General features: G+C 39.5%; 1 protein-coding gene across 1 annotated transcript; it reads left to right on the top strand.

The window, feature by feature from the left end:
* Positions 1-2,535: 2,535 nt before the first annotated feature.
* Positions 2,536-16,376, top strand: LOC21399006 (NAP1-related protein 1). Its single transcript, XM_010093199.2, has 10 exons — positions 2,536-2,803; positions 3,276-3,398; positions 3,520-3,570; positions 4,108-4,179; positions 4,303-4,413; positions 4,502-4,563; positions 15,626-15,686; positions 15,790-15,846; positions 15,948-15,989; positions 16,155-16,376. The coding sequence occupies exons 1-10, from the start codon at positions 2,675-2,677 to the stop codon at positions 16,239-16,241; spliced, it is 795 nt and encodes a 264-aa protein (XP_010091501.2). The 5' UTR covers positions 2,536-2,674; the 3' UTR covers positions 16,242-16,376.
* Positions 16,377-17,605: the final 1,229 nt, after the last annotated feature.

Genomic DNA, 17,605 nt, shown 5'->3' with positions numbered 1-17,605 from the left:
ATTATATTATATTATATTATATTATTATTATATTATATTATATTACGTGTCTGAATTTTAGATTGGGAAGATTGTGAATTTTAAATTTCATTTGGGGTATTATGAGTATTATGAAAATTTCATTAATTGTACTATGCTGATTCCCGCACAATCTAAAAGTTAAAGTTGCATTTGAGCTGCTTTTGATTTTGACTGTAGATTCTTCAAAAAGCACTTTTGAAGAGATTTGTCAAATACTAAAATCAGCTTTTGCTGCAAGAAGAAGCTGATTTTGAGAGTAAAAAATAATACTAAACGCAACTTTAGTGTGTTGAAAAGTAATTTTGACATGTCGTTTTAATTCAAACATAAGCGTTTGAATAAAACATATGAGCATCAATTGCACGAAACCATCTATTCGTCTTAATTGCATTAAAAAAAACCATTGACATAGCCAAAAAAATTTGGCAGTACAACTAATAATTAAAAAAATTTAATGAAAATAAATACCATTAATACACTACAATAATTGTCCCTGACGGGTTTTGATACCTTGAAAATATTGTATATTAATTTAATTATCAAGGCCATTGAAAATTGAGTTTACAGTTTTTTTGTGTGTTAGACTTTTAGAGAAAATGATATCTTTAATGGAGGCTATTAGATTAATTTTAGTGAGGGCTAATTATACATCTACACAATATGATGCACACTTATGTTTATAAGATGTTTAAAAACAAAAAAATTCCTCCACTCAGGCCTTAATGGCTCCGTGCATGAAAAATTCTTAGCCGTTTTCCTTCTCTTTTCTCTTTTCCTTGCAATGTCATAGTAGTAGACTTCAAACGGCTGGAGACTGGCGCCGCCCTTAGGCCGGGCTCTAAACTACCAACCTCAAGGAAGGGTGCTCCAAAGAATGCAACATGGTTCCCTTTGGTGAGAACTCGTCATGGTCGTGGTTTGGGAGGGAGATGGTGGTTGTTTTGAAATTGGTTTGGTTGCCGTTTTTGGAGTTCTTATGCCGGCGGCTCCGAGCCCTTTGTGGTTTGGCCCCCTTAACATGGCTTTCTATTGGAGGAGGTCAGTTTAGCGGTTGAATATGGCAGAGAGGACGAGTGGTCAACTTGTGGTTCTTCTCGCATATTGGGGGAGTGTTGGTGCTAAGGTGTCTTTGTGTTTTGGAAGCTTTGGTCCTTATAGGGCGATGACTCCATGGGTGAGGCACCTTCCTTCATTGGTATTGGTGAGCGGCGTTGCGTGGTTCTCACTTCTCACGCGTTGGAGGCTTGACCTTTTTCAATGTTTCTTAACTCACTTATTGTGTGGCGGCTTTCTTGTTAATCTTTCAATGGTGGTCGACTAGTCATTGAGATCCTGTTGGTCATTTGGGATTTATCCTTTTTATTTTAAGTTTTGTGTTTATTAAATAAAGGTGTTGATATTTCTGTCATTTAGTGTTAGTATGGTTCCGTAGTGTTTGTTGATTTTTCGTTGTAATAACAGAGGTGGTATTCCCACTTTATGGCGTAGTCTTTATGTCTAGGTGGTAAATTTTTATACTTTATGGAGTTGTGTTAGGTCTTGGTGCTTTTGGTTTATTGATCTTAATCAATTGGTGTTATCCACTTACTATAGTGCTTTGTTGGAGTCATTTGTGTGCTCAATTAGTTGCGTGCGTCTTCGATTCTCTCTTATTGAAACTTCATACACATATTACCCCCTTGAATGTTTTAGTCGAACTTATTAGTGGTTTTGATTTGTTGTCAGGGTTAAGTCGCTAAATGCATTGTGGTATTTCATGTTTGAATTAGTGTTTGTACTAAAATGCAATTACCATTTCAAAAAAAAAAAAAACTCAAACATAAGAGTTGATGCATTATTTTATTTATACGTTTTAGATCATAATTATAAATAGAATTATGCTTTTCTTTCTATATGTCTATTTTTTTTTCTTGATTAAGCATTCCTATATGTCTTATTCTTAGTAAGAGCCTAATAATCCCGCAAATGAGTTCGAACAATAAAAAAAGTATGGGGTTGTTCTTTTACAATAAAACTCATAAAAAGTTTAAACTCAAGTTATAATTTTATTCAAGTTTACGTTCTTTTAAGTTCCAACTTTATTCAACTTTACTCAACTTTATTCAAGTTACAACTTCAACTCAAGTTATAACTCAAATTCAACTCAAAAACTACACTCAAGTTACACTCTAAAAGAACAATCTCTATATTTTTTGTACTGCAAGAAAAATGTTAATACATTTTAATTTTTCTTTTCTTTTAGCTCCAAAAGTTCTTATAAAACACCCATTTAGAAATTAGAACTTATATTGCCGTATAAAAAAATTACATCAGAAAAAAAATGACAATGAAAAAGGGAGGAGGCCGCAGATATTTCTTTAAAATACTAATTGGGCGAATCTTCAATCTTACAATATAATTAGAGTAAAGAGAGAAGATATCCTTCAATACCGACGTGCCGCAATATGATTGGACATCAAAAGTTTCCCTTTTAATGCTTCTATAGGAGATTCAAACTCACCAAAACCCTAACCCTTTTGTTCTCTCTCACTGACACAGGCACACTCTCTCTTCCAATTTCATCCCCACGAAGAGAGAGAGAGAGAAGAGAGAGAGAGCTAGGGTTTTAGCGAATCTGAAACTAGGGTTTTTGTCTGACGAGACGAAGAAGAAGATGGTGGAAGACAAGGGCAAAAAGCCGAAGCTCTCCGACAAGAGCGAAGACCAGAACACCGACGCCATCGACGAGAAGCTCGTCCTCTCCATCGAGAAGTTGCAGGAGATCCAAGATGAGCTCGAAAAGGTTTTACCTTTTTCCTCTCTTCTCTTCTCTTCGATTTCTTCTCTTCTAGTTCTGTTTCAAAGCTTTTCGATGATTTAAAAAAAAAATGTAAACCTTTTTAATTCTACCTATTGGGTGGATAATTTTGGGAAAAAAAACCCTGTTTTTTTGGAGTTAAATTGTTGATTTGGTTGGGAATTTGGGAAATTTGAAGCGATTTTTGACGCTCATGCTTTCAATGCGATGAGATTGAATTGTAATTCTCAGAATTGTAATCTTGACAGTTGTTTTTTTCTCATAATTTTTTTGGTTTTGGGTCGTTTTGTGAAGTAAATTCCTCAATGTGTATGTGTATACGGTTTATAGCTCTATTTTGAAGATGGAAGAGTAATTTTAGAGGATTTTAAGTTTCAGTACTGTGATATTGTTATGAGCAGTATTAACTTTTTAGATAATTGTGTTAAAATTCTAGTGTTTTATCTGAATTTCCCAGATTAACGAGGAGGCTAGTGATAAAGTGTTGGAGGTGGAGCAGAAGTATAATGAGATACGGAAGCCAGTCTATGATAAGCGGAATGATATCACCAAAGCCATTCCTGACTTTTGGTTAACTGCTGTAAGTGACCTGTATTTATTCTTGTGCTTTTAGAAAGAACTGTGGGCCTTTTTTTTTTTTTCTTTCTTCTCTGTTAGCGGATAGTTTAATAATGGCTTGGTTTCCTTGTTACTCTTTGCAGTTTCTGAGTCATCCTGCTCTTAGTGAGCTTTTGAGCGATGAAGATCAGAAGGTTGGCCTTTTATCACTTCATGGTCTTGAAATGTGTTATTATGTATTTATTATTTATAAGCTTGTTTGGAGTGCTCTTTCTTTGTGGGTTCGGTTGATAACATTTGTATAATTTCTTCGCTGTCCTGTTTCGTTTTAAAAATTGAGGAAGTTGGCAGATTGGTTCTCTTACTTTTAGGTTCGCCGTTATTTATAAAGTCATAATTTATATCCTTGTTTATAGTGCACTTTCTTTTGGGTTCAGTTATTATGGCCCCGTTCATTTTACCGATTCGAGTTTTGCTACAGTAAAAAGCTCTCAGAAATAGTCAATTCTAACTTTTTACTACAGTAAAAAGCTCCCTGTGTTTGTACATTTCGTAGCTACATGCTTCATTTTAAATAGCAAGGAAATTGCCAGAGTGGTTTTCTTGATTCTCTTTTATTTTGCTTTATTTGTTAAGAAAGTTCTTTTTGGTGTCTGATTAGTTCTTTTTGCAGTTTACTCTGTATGGGTTATAATAATCTTGGGTTCATATGTTGTTTTTTTTCTCTTCAGATTTTCAAGCATTTAACTTCCTTAGAAGTTGAGGATTTCAAAGATGTGAAATCGGGTTACTCGATCTCATTTGTGAGTTTATCTTTGTTTCTATGTTGGCTTTTCTGTGAATGGCTTTTTGGCTTGAATAGATTTTGCTTTGCTCCAACCGTTTGATATGTTGAGTGGCCTGGTGTTACTTCTATAATTCTACAGAACTTCAGCCCCAGTCCTTATTTTGAGGATACGAAGCTTACAAAGACTTATACCTTCCATGATGAAGGAACAAAAATTACAGCTACCCCAATAAAGTGGAAAGAGGGAATGGTATGGCCTTTTTGTCACGAGCTTAGTTCTCGTCGATTTGTTCCTCTTCTGCTAGTACATTGACTTATTGCATTTCTAACTTGTGAAGGGCATACCTAACGGAGTTAACCATGAGAAGAAAGGGAACAAGAGGCCTCCGACTGAAGAAAGGTTAGTTCTATGTCGGGATGAATATGAAGCTTTCTGATGTTTGATATCTTGCTTTCATGGTTTGCTGTTTTGGTCAATCTTAAAAGTTGTTATAGTACAAAAATTTTTATTCTTCAAAAGTATCTGCCAGATTATGATGAGTAGACTTTTTACTTCTTCAATAACCAACTTTTGGCCCTATGATTCTAAATGGTATGTATTGACGGTAAAAATTAATCAACAGATTAATAACAAGCTTTTGTGATTTGTGCACGGATTAAATAACTCTAAACGTAGATCAGAATTGAAATAAGATCACCACAAAGGATTTATAGTGGTTCACTCTGTTAGTAGATAAGATCTTTTAGAGATAGGTTGAATGAGTCAAATAGTTATCTTTATTATTTAGTTTATTATTTCCGGTTATTTAGATTAGGAATTATCAATTAGTATTTGAATTCAAATAGGATAGATTATCTTAGAGAAGATAATGGACTCGGTGTTCAAGCCCTAGTCTATTTAAGTGAACTTTCTTTCGATTAATAAAGCAAGGCAGATTTATTTAAACTGCGTTCATGGTATCAGAGCTTTGAACTCTGAATATTTCAATGGCAAAAACAGCCATGATGGGGTCCTCACGTGGAGATGATTCCAAATTAGAAACTCCGATAAAACTCACGCCGATCAGTCCGTCACATCGTTTCAAGGTGGAGACAATAACTCTCTCCAAATTACGGCTCACACTCAATGGACAAAATTATCTTCAATGGTCTCAGTCAGTAAAAATTGTGATCTGTGGCAGGGGAAAATTCGAATACATCAGTGGTGAAGCTAAAGCTCCAACACCGACCGACTCTACATACAAAAAGTGGTTTGCCGAAAACTCGATTGTACACGCATGGCTTATCAACTCCATGGAGCCCATGATCAGCCGCCGATATCTCTTTCTTCCTACTGCTAAAGACGTATGAGATACTGCAAAAAGAACATATTCTGATCTTGGAAATGCCTCACAGGTTTTCAAAATTCGCACAAAACTGAAGGAGATGAAGCAAGGAACCAAATCGGTTACCGAGTACTTCACCGATTTGCAAGACAATTAGCAGGAATTGGATCTTTTCCTGGAAGAAGATTCGGTTTGTCCTACGTGCAATGTAAAGCAGAGACAGATTCTTGAAAAAGAACGGGTATTTGATTTTCTTGCAGGATTGAATCGGGATCTTGACGAAGTCACGGGCCGTGTTTTAAGCAGAATGCCATTCCCAACAACCGAAGAAGCCTTTGCCGAGGTTCATAGAGAAGAGAATTGCCGGAAGGTCATGTTGTCAGAGGAAGAAACATCCGGTGGAGCATCAACAGAGGGCTCGGCTCTGGCAATCAGGAATACTGCACAACCAATAAGGAACAACAGTGAGTCTAGAAGCCCACGGAGAGGAGAACGAATGTGGTGTGACCATTGTAATCGACAAGGACATACACGTGACACATGTTGGAAAATTCATGGTAAACTCGCAAATTGGGTTCCCCAAAGACAGAATGAAGGACGGGCGCTTCAAACTCAATCAAACCAAGACAAAGGAGCAGCAATAGAAAACCAGAAATCCTTCTGTTTAGCAAAGAACAGATTGAGCAACTCTATCGCCTCCTCAACCAATCACCTGCCTCATCCTCGTCAACTCCAAATCCCGGATCCTGTTCTGTAGCCTAGATTGGTAATTTTCACTCATCCTTTAAGTCTACCTTCCACTCTAAGGAACCATGGATCATTGATTCTGGCGCCTCCGACCACATGACAGGTGTCTTTGATTTTTTTCTCTCTTATACCCCTAGTCATAGTCCTGTTAAAGTAAAAATTGCAGATGGATCCTTATCTTCGGTTGCCAGAATAGGGTCAATTCAAGTATCCAAAGACTTAACACTTGAGTCGGTTCTTCATGTTCCTACCTTAAGATGCAATTTGTTATCCATAAGTAAACTCACTCGTGATAATAACTGTGTTGTTATTTTTCACCATTATAAATGTTATTTTCAGGACTTATCATCGGGGAAGACGATTGGCAGTGCTAGAGTTCATAAGGGGCTTTTTTACCTCGAGGACATAGAGTGAGAGTCAACAAGCATTTGCATCTGGAGTTTCATCAGTTTCTGTTTCTAGTAATAGGGAAATAATGTTGTGGCATCACAGACTTGGCCACCTTAATTTTTTATATTTAAAACATTTATTACCACCCTTATTTAAGAATAAAAGTATTGTTTCTTTTCATTGTGATATTTGTCAATATGTGAAACACACCCGGGTACCATTTTCTCCCAAACCTTATATGCCCTCTAGCCCATTTGCTTTAATTCATAGTGATATCTGGGGACCGTCAAGAATTACCACCACAAATGGAAATAGACGGTTTGTGACATTTATTGATGATCACACACGAACAACTTGGGTATACCTTCTTCGAGAAAAATTAGCAACCTGCTAAGTGTTTCGTAATTTCACTAACATGATCCAAACCCAGTTTCAGAAAAAGGTATGTGTATTGAGAACAGATAATGAGAGAGAATACTTTCAGTCTATCTTGGGAGAGTACTTGCTACAACAAGGAATCATTCATCAAAGTTCATGGGTTGATACCCCGCAGCAAAACGGAGTATCGGAAAGGAAAAACATGCACTTATGGGAAGTAGCTCGCGCACTCATGTTTACAACGAATGTTCCCAAATGCCTATGGGGAGATGCTATCTTAACTGCTGCGTTTCTCATAAACCGCCTACCTACCTGCACCTTAAAATTTCATTCCCCATTATCCCAGCTCAAAAAGACCTATCCACATCTTAAAACCATAAATAACCTTCCGCTCAAGACGTTTGACTGCACTACTTTTGTCCATATTCATCCCCAAAACCGAACTAAACTTGACCCTCAAGCAATTAAGACTATCTTTCTTGGCTATTCTCCTACCTAGAAAGGATACCGATGCTACTGCCCTAAGCAAAAGAAAATGTTTATCTCACGTGATGTCACCTTCTTTGAAGACATGCCATGTTTCTGTTTCACGAGACTGCAATTGAAACAGTTGCAACTACACCCACCACACCCGACCTTACCACTTCCAATATCATACCACCCTCTGAAAATATGCCACAGCAAACACAAGTACAGGTTCGTGAAACAGAAACAAGAAGAGACCTCAGTGGACCAAATCAACAAGTGCTACGTGTTTACTCTCGGAAAAAACATTCTCAAGGAAACAGGCCCCTTATGAACACCATGCACTATCCAGAATCCGAACCAATGCTAGGAACTACTTCCTCAGATCTAGGTAATTCTGAAGACACTTGTGAAACGCTAGATATACCAATTGCCCATAGGAAAGGTGTTAGAACATGTACATAACATCCCATATCCAAATTTGTGTCATATGATAGTTTGTCTCCATGTTTCCGTGCCTTCACCACAAAGTTGTCTAGTGTCAATATTCCTAGGTCAATAGAAGAAGCTCTAGCTGTTCCTGAATGGAAAAACGCAGTACTTGAAGAGATGCAAGCGCTCGAGAAAAATAACACATGGAGTGTGGTTGAACTACCACAAGGCAAAGAGTGTGGTCGGATGCAAATGAGTATTCACTGTCAAATTCAAGCCGGATGGATCAATAGAAAGGTACAAAGCACGGCTCGTTGCAAAAGGTTCAACACAAACTTATGGAATCGACTACACTGAGACATTTGCCCCAGTTGCAAAGTTCAACACAATAAGAGTCCTCTTATCATTAGCGGTAAATCTGGATTGGCCTCTAGTTCAACTTGACGTGAAGAATGCCTTTTTAAATGGTGAATTGGAGGAAGAAGTGTATATGAGCTTACCACCCGGGTTTGAAGAAGGTAAGAGAAACAAGATGGTGTGCAAGCTGAAGAAATCACTATATGGACTGAAACAGTCTCCGCGCGCATGGTTTGATAGATTTTCAAAGGTGATCAAAAGCCACGGATACTCACAAGGACAAACCGATCACACGTTGTTTGTTAAGCACTCATCAGATGAAAAGATCTCAGTCCTAATAGTATATGTAGATGGTATAATACTTACTGGGGACAACTTTGAAGAAATGACGAGAATTAAAAGGTTGATGGCTGAGGAGTTTGAAGTTAAAGATCTCAATACGCTGAGATATTTCTTGGGAATGGAAGTTGCAAGAAGTAAAAGTGGGATCTCCATATCACAAAGGAAGTATACACTAGACCTATTGCAAGAAATGGGTATGCTAGGGTGCAAACCGATAGAAACTCCAATTGAACAAGGAGGCAAGGCAAAAGCAATTGGTGGAGAGATGGCTGATAGAGAAAGATATCAACGGCTAGTGGGAAAACTGATATACCTCTCACATACAAGACCGGACATCGCCTTTGCAGTTAGTGTGGTAAGCCAACAAATGTATTCACCGCGCCAAGGACACTTCGAAGCTATTTATCGGATATTGAGATATCTCAAAAAGACTCCGGGAAGAGGATTATTTTTTGGAAAAGAAGAAAACAGGTGTGGAAATCTTCACTGATGCCGATTGGGCTGGATCTGTCGAAGATAGGAAATCAACATCCGGATGTTGCACACGCCTTTGGGGGAACTTGGTGACTTGGCGCAGTAAAAAAACAGTCCGTAGTAGCAAGAAGTAGCGCTGAAGCTGAATACAGAGCCATGGCTCATGGCATCTGCGAAGCAATTTGGTTGAAACGGTTGCTAGAAGAGTTGAAGATCAGTTGTGAGTTTCCTATGCAGCTCTATTGTGATGACAAAGCTACTATCAGCATAGCACACAATCCAGTCCATCATGATAGAACCAAACATGTGGGGTGGATAGACACTTTATTACTGAAAAGCTAGAGAAGGGAATCATCAGCATTGAGTACATTCCTACAGGACAACAAGTTGTGGATATGCTCACCAAAGGACTTTCTGGACCAACGTTCGAGTATTTTGTAGGCAAGCTTAGGCTTATTGATATCTACAGCCAAGCTTGAGGGGGAGTGTTAGCAGATAAGATCTTTTAGAGATAGGTTGAATGAGTCAAATAATTATCTTTATTATTTAGTTTATTATTTCCGGTTATTTAGATTAGGAATTATCAATTAGTATTTGAATTCAAATAAGATAGATTATCTTAGAGAAGATAATGGACTCGGTGTTCAAGCCCTAGTCCATTTAAGTGAACTTTCTTTCGATTAATAAAAGCAAGGCAGATTTATTTAAACTGCGTTCATTTCACTCCAATATAGAGCTACGTCCACTGAGAGCTTTTTACTATTCTGGGTAGAAAATACAAGTTTTGGGAGAGGTGTTCAAGAATCCGAACCCCCTTCAGACCATTCTCCCTGCATATATACATCATGTCGTTTTTGTCAAATCTCAATTATCTAATTAAATCCCGTGATACATTCACCATACTCCGAAACAGTAGTCTCTGATCACCGAGATTTCAGCCAGTTTGCCTGACTTTCTCCACCGGCTTCACCACTTACTCTGCATGCATTTAATGCACGTCAAATCTTGGTACAGTTGTACTTCAGACTGGGCGTGGGTGGGTTCTCGTCGCCTTCAGCTCTTTGGAAGCGATCTTCCTTCATGGCCAGTGAAGCATTCGTCTCCGTGGCGTGACCTTTGTTCCTTTTAGTCGACCCTTTCAGCGGGGTTGTTTAATCGTTAAGAGTCGACGTCCATCAAGTGCGCTCTACTGTCACTCCGCATCTTTATGTCTTGATTATTTTATGCTTTAATCGCGCCACGTGGTGCCCAGCCATTGCCTCGTGTGGCGTCGACCTTCACAGGCAATCCATGTTTGAAGCCTTTGCACGTTTGATGACCTGTCAAAGGCGGTGCAAAGTCTGGCACTCCTAGGCAATAATGACTGACATTAGGGCAGCTTCTTGGGAAGGCTAACAGTCACGTTGATTCAGCTCATCATTTCGCTGACGTCAGATTGCGCCACTCCAGTTTCTCTCCCTTGTCTCTACCGTTTGATCTTGATTGTTTGGCCCTGTCATTGGATTCACTAGGATTTCATCCAACAGCCAGGAGTCGAGGGGTTGTTCCCCTTTATAAGGCCATTTCAAACCAATGCCATTTCCATCCAAATTTTATGAAAACTGCTGTTTCTCTGCCAAGATTTTTCCAGAACCCTCCATTCCATTTCTCTTGTTTTCTTCGGTGTTTCGCGAGGTCCTCTCCTGTTAAGTTTCAGATTTTGCCATCTTTCAAGCCTCCGGTAAGTCTCCTCATTGCAATCGCGTTTCTTTGTAGTTCTTTCTCTGTGTATTCTCGATTTTCCTTGTTTGGTTCCTGTTGGATTATTGCATGATTTGGGCTTGAAATAGACACTTAGGAAGTTAAAAACTTCATGTATATCTGGACTCTTATAGGCTAGTTTTCTCGGTTACTGGCCGACTGTAGAGAGTTTTAGGTTCTGGGTTTGGGGTGTTTGGCTGGGAAATCTGGGTTTAGCTTGAACGTTCGTCGTTCTTTTTCTATGAAGATTGACGGCTTGATGAGCCGTCGGCACTCGCATGCCTTTGGTAGCCACTGGCGGTCTTAAACGATTGTCGTCTTCTTGTTTCCCCTTACCTTCTCGACTTAAGATTTTAACTTAGCTCCTCATTATCCTTTCTTTTTTGTTATACCGGAACAATGGCTCCCAAACTATTTAGTCATCGAGAGGGTCCTTCATCCACTGCGAGGCCGGACTCTCCTTCCGCCGCCGAACCTTCATAGACGTCTTCCTCATCGGGCGACGACTTCATCTTGAGGGAGGTTGACGACTATGCAGCCGATCTAAGGGATGATGCTAACAGCGTCGACCGTATGGTCGAAGGAGATGATAGCGGTGAGGTTCCTTTGGAAGGGGGAACACTGCATGGGGTCGTTGCCTCCCTTGTTGACACTCCTTTGGCGGTCATGAACGGGGATCTAGACAGGCCTTCGTTTACCGTCGACGTGACATTGTCGAGGACACGGAACCGAGACATCGTCCGGGCGTTCAGAGACGGGCGCATAGACGGGAGATGGTTTGAATATCCTTCCCCTTCTTGGATATATCTTTCAGTATATACTCGGGCCTTTACCGCAGGGATGACATTACTAGTCCATCCTTTTGTGAAGGATTTTTGCCATTACCATGCCATCTCCCCTGCCTAGCTAGCGCCGAACTTCTGGTATTGTTTTGCCGATGCGTGAGTCTTGTGGAACCAGCAGTTTGATGTGGAGCTGCCCCTGGACGAGTTTATGTATATATACAAGTTAAGCCACGTCACGAAGTGCGAAGGGTGGTTCTTTTTGGGTAGTCACGGGCGATCGAAACCCGTTTTAGGAAAATTGATCTAGGGCATTCTTTCCTCCTCTCACGGCTGGAAGCCCATGTTTTTCATGGTCAGGGGACCCTTTAATTTTCACCCCGACGACTGTATGCCACAACGTCAAGGAGTGCAAACATCGTTTGGGAGATTAAGTGAGAACAATATGTATAGTAAAAAAATTTTCTCCTCCTCCCTCGTCCTTTTTTATAACGCTGACAATTACTTCAAATGTGCAGTCACTCACGACCGGCCGAAGCTAATTGGGAACAGGTGGGCGAGGATTTTTGCAGCCTTTGAAATTCTCGAGAACGAACGCCACATTAACGTTCTCCTAACCGAAGCCACCCTCAGGGAGTCAGGGCTGCCGATTTCCCTTCTTGATATGCAAATCTCTAAGCCGTCCATGAATTTTTTCACCTCAACGCAGAAGGTAAATCTTTTGGACTCGACTTCATACTTGCTATGATGCCAAGTCGACTCCTTTTTTCTCTTTTTTTTTTTTTTTTTGGCTAACTTTTGTTCGTGTACAAAAATGGCTTCTCTGAACCTCTAGTTCCCTTCTAGTGGTCGATCCAAGTTGGAAGGGAAGGCCAGCACTGGTACTTCCTCTTCGGCCCCAAAGAAGAAGCCTTCTGAGGAGGGTCTCTGGGTCCACGTTGGGGACATATGCGCCGAAGAGGGTGTGCCAGGAAGAGGTGTGGGTGACAGGGGGAACTTGGATGCCGGTGGTTCTCATCCCCGATGTGTCTGAGGTTCCTCCTCCATTCAAGGATCGCCTCTTTCTTCCAGCGGCGAAGGTAATAGACCCAAACTTTCAGGTCTAAGATGTCTCCGATGCCCAGGTTGAGGTGATGCTGGATCTTCCTCATCGCTTTTCCTTAGTCTTTCAGGCCCTTTATGAGTCATTTTTTGACAAGCATTGGGTTGCTGCCACTCGATCGTCAGCGCAAGCAATATCTTTCCAGATCCACGTAAGCACCGACCATTTATTTTCTATTTAATGTATGTTCGCCGTTCATTTTCTAACTTATGATTTTCTATTCTTAGAGTCCTGTCCTTGCCGTTCTCAACCTTATAGACTTGGTCAAGGTTGAGGAACGTGGCAACGAGATGGACCACATAGAGGCGAGCCTCACATCTCTCATTGACGCTAAAAAGTCTAAGTGCTCGACTCTCACTGAGGAGAAGGATGTGGCCGTGACAAAATTGGCGAGCCTCTAGGAGGAACAGGACCGATTAAAGGTTTAGGCCGAAGAGGCTACCAAACGCGTGGAGGGTGCCAAGAAGCAGGTGGTTGAGGCCAAAGAAAAGTAGCTCGTTAGGGGGAAGACCAAAGGTTACGAGATAAGCCGAGCTCGCGGCGGTTGAGAAATACCTGAACTTAGAAGATTTTGCCGCCAAGCGCAAAGAAATTGTCGACGAGTTCATGGCTTCTGAGGAGCTTACTGAAATCCTTAATAAGTTCTCTCCTCGAGCCATAGAGTATGTTTTCCTTGGTTATCCTCCTGGGTATAAAGGATATAAATTCCTTAATCTTGGCACCAACTCCATTTACATTTCTAGGGATATTGTCTTTCATGAAACAATTTTTCCCTTCAAAATAGGAAGTGTTTCAGATCCCTATATAGACTTTTTCTCTGACCGAGTGTTGCCTTGTGTCTATGATGTTGAGCCTTCTGTTCCCATGTCGGGTAATCCACCTGATTCTATTCCTTCCTCCTCCACACGTCCAACTCGCCATGTCAAACCACCTTCCTACCTTCGAGACTATCACTACTCTAGTGTCTCCCACACTTCATCATCCACAGCACATCCTCTCTCCCATGTGTTGAACTATGACAAGTTATCTCATGAACATAAAGCCTTTGTCCATGCTGTCTCCACACACTTCGAACCAACTAGTTTCTCACAGGCTGTTGCTATCCCGGAATGGAGAAAGGCAATGACTGCAGAACTTGAGGCTCTTGAGCAAAATGACACATGGTCTGTGACCACTCTTCCTCTTGAGAAACATCCCATTGGCTGCAAATGGGTGTACAAACTCAAGTACTGAGTTGATGGAACTTTAGAGCGTTATAAAGATCGTCTAGTCGCCAAAGGATACACACAACAAGAGGGTATTGACTACCTTGATACTTTTGCTCCTGTTGCTAAAATGGTAACTGTCAAGGTTCTTGCTTTAGCTGCAATTCATGGTTGGCATCTTACTCATGGTTGGCATCTTACTCAACTTGATGTAAATAATGCCTTCACGGTGATCTCCAAGAGGAAGTTTATATGTCCTTACCTCCTGATTATCACCTTGAGGTGGAGCCTCTACCACCTAATCTTGTTTGTCGGCTACATAAATCCCTCTATGGGCTTAAGCAAGCCTCTCGCCAATGATTTTCTAAATTCTCAAGTGCATTACTTGAGTAAGGTTTCAAACAAGCTGCTGCAGACAACTCCTTGTTTATTAAGAGGAATGGAGTCTTTTATTGCCTTGGTCTATGTAGATGACATTGTTATTGTTAGTAACAATGAGAAACTTGTGGAGGATTTCAAAGTCTTCCTTGACAGCCGATTCAAGCTCAAGGACTTGGGAAGATTGAAATATGTTCTGGGGTTAGAAGTGGCTAGATCAAATGCAAGTATGTCCTTAAGTCAAAGACATTGTGCCTTGCAGCTTCTTTCAGACACTGGCTATCTCGGGTGTAAAACGAGGAAAACACCTATGGACCCCTATGTCAAACTTTCCCAAGATGAAGGAGAGTTGCTTGATGATCCATCTCAATACAGAAGAATTATTGGGACGCTGTTATACCTCACAATAACCAGACTAGAGTTGTCATATTCTGTCAACAAGTTAAGTCAATTCCTTGCCAAACTTAGAGTTCCTTACTTGAAGGCTGTGCAGCGGGTTTCAATATGTTAAGGCAACAGTTGGGCAAGGTATCCTTTTTCCTTCTACCTCCTCAGTTCACTTTGAGAGGCTTTGCTGATTCAGATTGGGCTTCTTGTCCGGATAGTAGAAGGTCCATTAGTGGATTTTGCATTTTTCTTGGAGACTCATTGGTTTCTTGGAAATCTAAGAAGCAACATACTGTTGCTAGATCTACAGCTGAAGCAGAGTATAGATCGATGGCAACATGTGAGCTTATGTGGGTGCTTTCCTTACTCAAGGACTTTGAAGTTGATCATCCAAGACCTGCTGTTTTGTATTGTCACAATTAGGCTGCCCTCCATAGAGCAGTCAATCCTGTCTTTCACGAGAGAACCAAGCACATAGAGATTGATTGTCATCTTGTGTGAGAGAAGATTCTAAACGGAAGCCTGAAGACTCTGCATGTAGCTTCTCAGCATCAAATTGCAGATATGATGACAAAGCCACTTTTTCCAGCTCAGTTTGTTTTTCTTCTAGGCAAGATGGGAATTCAGAACATTCATTCTCCATTTTGAGGGGGAGTATTAAGAGTTTTGGGGGTTAAAATTGTAAATAATGTTTAATTAGTTTCTGATTTGTAAATAAGGCTAAGTAGGTTGCTGATATTTCATTTTTCCCTTTTGCTGAGCTGGAGGTTTGTTACAACAGACCCCTGCTTCCTTCTCCAGAATGTGTATAAGCCCCCTTTCTCTCTATTTTCTAATCAAGCTTTCAGACTGCTTCATTTAAAAAATTCTTCTCCTCTGTTTTCGTTCTTTTTGTAATAAACTCGATATCATTTGAAAGTTCATATACTGATTTCCACTTTTTACCATTTTGATACAGCTTTTTTAGTTGGTTTACTGATACTCATCAGAAAGATGAGATGGATGAAATCCACGACGAGGTTAGTACTATTTATTGCAACCAAATTTAAAGTAATGTGGTATTTCAGATTATTTTCTTTGTTTCTAGTGTTGAAACTATCACCCACTTTTGCTGTTTTTCAGATTGCAGATATCATAAAAGAAGATTTATGGCCGAATCCTCTCACGTACTTCAACAATGTAATTCCCTTTACATGCTTCTTTCTGCCTGAAATTGTGGAATTTGATTGATGGCAAGTCTTTGTGCTTTCATAATGTTCTAACGGTGTTTTCTGACTTAGGATCCCGATGAGGAGGACTTTGATGAAGAAGCTAATGAAGAGGTAAATGAAGATTTTCTAATTAGCACCATGTCGTAAATAGCCTGAAATTCATATATGGGTTTGCTTTCCAACTAAAAATCTTCATAATGAACAATTACTCTTTAAGAATGAATCTTATTATCTCCATGGAAGTTTTAACTTTTTCGAAAATTATATTACTTGCAGGGAAAGGAAGATGATGACTCCGAAGAGGATACCGACGACCAAGAAGACGACGACGACGAAGAAGGTGATGAGGAAGATGGCAAGTGAAGTTGGTCATCTGAGTGTTTGATCTTTTGTCTCGTTCTTTTGCTGCTTTGGTAACAGCTTTATGTAAAGTGGTACTATCGTAGTGGTTGCCGAAGTATCACCGGGTTATATTAGGGGAGGATGACCGTCTTTTTAACTCTTGTGTAGGCAAACCTGACTGCTTACAGGGTCAGTAGTTTCTGGATTTGCTCGTTCCTTTTCTTTTTTCTTTTCTTTACTTTTTTTTTTCCTTAATTTTTTTGCCCTTCTTGTTTCTTAAACTCTTGAGTTATTTTTTTGGTATCCTCCTTATGTGGAAATTTATAGATTATAAAATTGGCGTCTCGTTTCTTTATAATTATCCCCCTCCATAAGAAAAAGGATAATTGATCAACCCCGATATATGTGTTTTGTATGAAAGATTGTGATTGACAATTGGAGCTGAAGGTTGAGGTGGGGTTTCATTTTTATACTTGAGGAGGTGGGGTTTCATTTTCATACTTGTGGCGGTATTAATTTATTTGTTTGTTTTCTTTTTGGCTAGGAAACAAATTCTTTTGTGATGGGAGACAAAAGGAAAAAAAAAAAGAAAAGATAATTTATGTTACAATGAGTTTTTAATAGTTTTATTTTAATGGTGATTACTAATAAATATAAAAATTTAATGATATAATACTATAAGGATTTAATTTCACCAATTGTCAGATAGTTTTTTGTCAACTATCAAATTTTATTACAATTCTCGGATCTATATCTTATGGTGCCAAGTGATGAGTAGATATTGAAGTATCCTGCAACTTTGGAACACATGGGAGGTTCAAACCCACAAAACCTCACACATGGTTCAATCCTAAAATTTCAAACCACCTAGATCTGAACCCTCTTATGAAACAAGCTCTTAAACAACACCCTTTAATTTATTACTTGTTATAATTTATGAAAGAATCAACGCAAAATTAGTTGAAATATTACGTATTTCTTTAATATAAAAAAATGTACTTGTTTAAAAAATTGTTGGGATCCCAAATTAGTCCATGAGCACTCTTATTTATCTTGATGGGATTAAAATTTTATTACTGATATAAGATGAGTCCAGCTAATTTAATGGGACTTATTATTTTATGAGTACGGAGTTTTTCGTCGAGATAAATATTATATTTCTTAGCCAATGTGTGCTAGAACAGGAAGATGCGCAACTGGCGTTGACACATCTGGGGAGCATATATATGTTGAAGAAAATGACAAGATTTTGACGTCCAGCCATTTATCGTGCAACCTTACGAGCGGCAAAGTTTACTAGTACGTCATCTATTCATCCATCCTTATCTAATACTTCAAACGGAAAATACAATAATGTTCGTGCAAACATCATCATCAGTTCACTA

The sequence above is a fragment of the Morus notabilis genome, unplaced genomic scaffold, assembly GCF_000414095.1.
Source record: "Morus notabilis unplaced genomic scaffold, ASM41409v2 Scaffold226, whole genome shotgun sequence".
In the NCBI taxonomy this organism is placed as follows: domain Eukaryota; kingdom Viridiplantae; phylum Streptophyta; class Magnoliopsida; order Rosales; family Moraceae; genus Morus; species Morus notabilis.
Note: the sequence above shows the minus strand (reverse complement) of the source record. Positions and strands in the feature narration are given on the sequence as shown.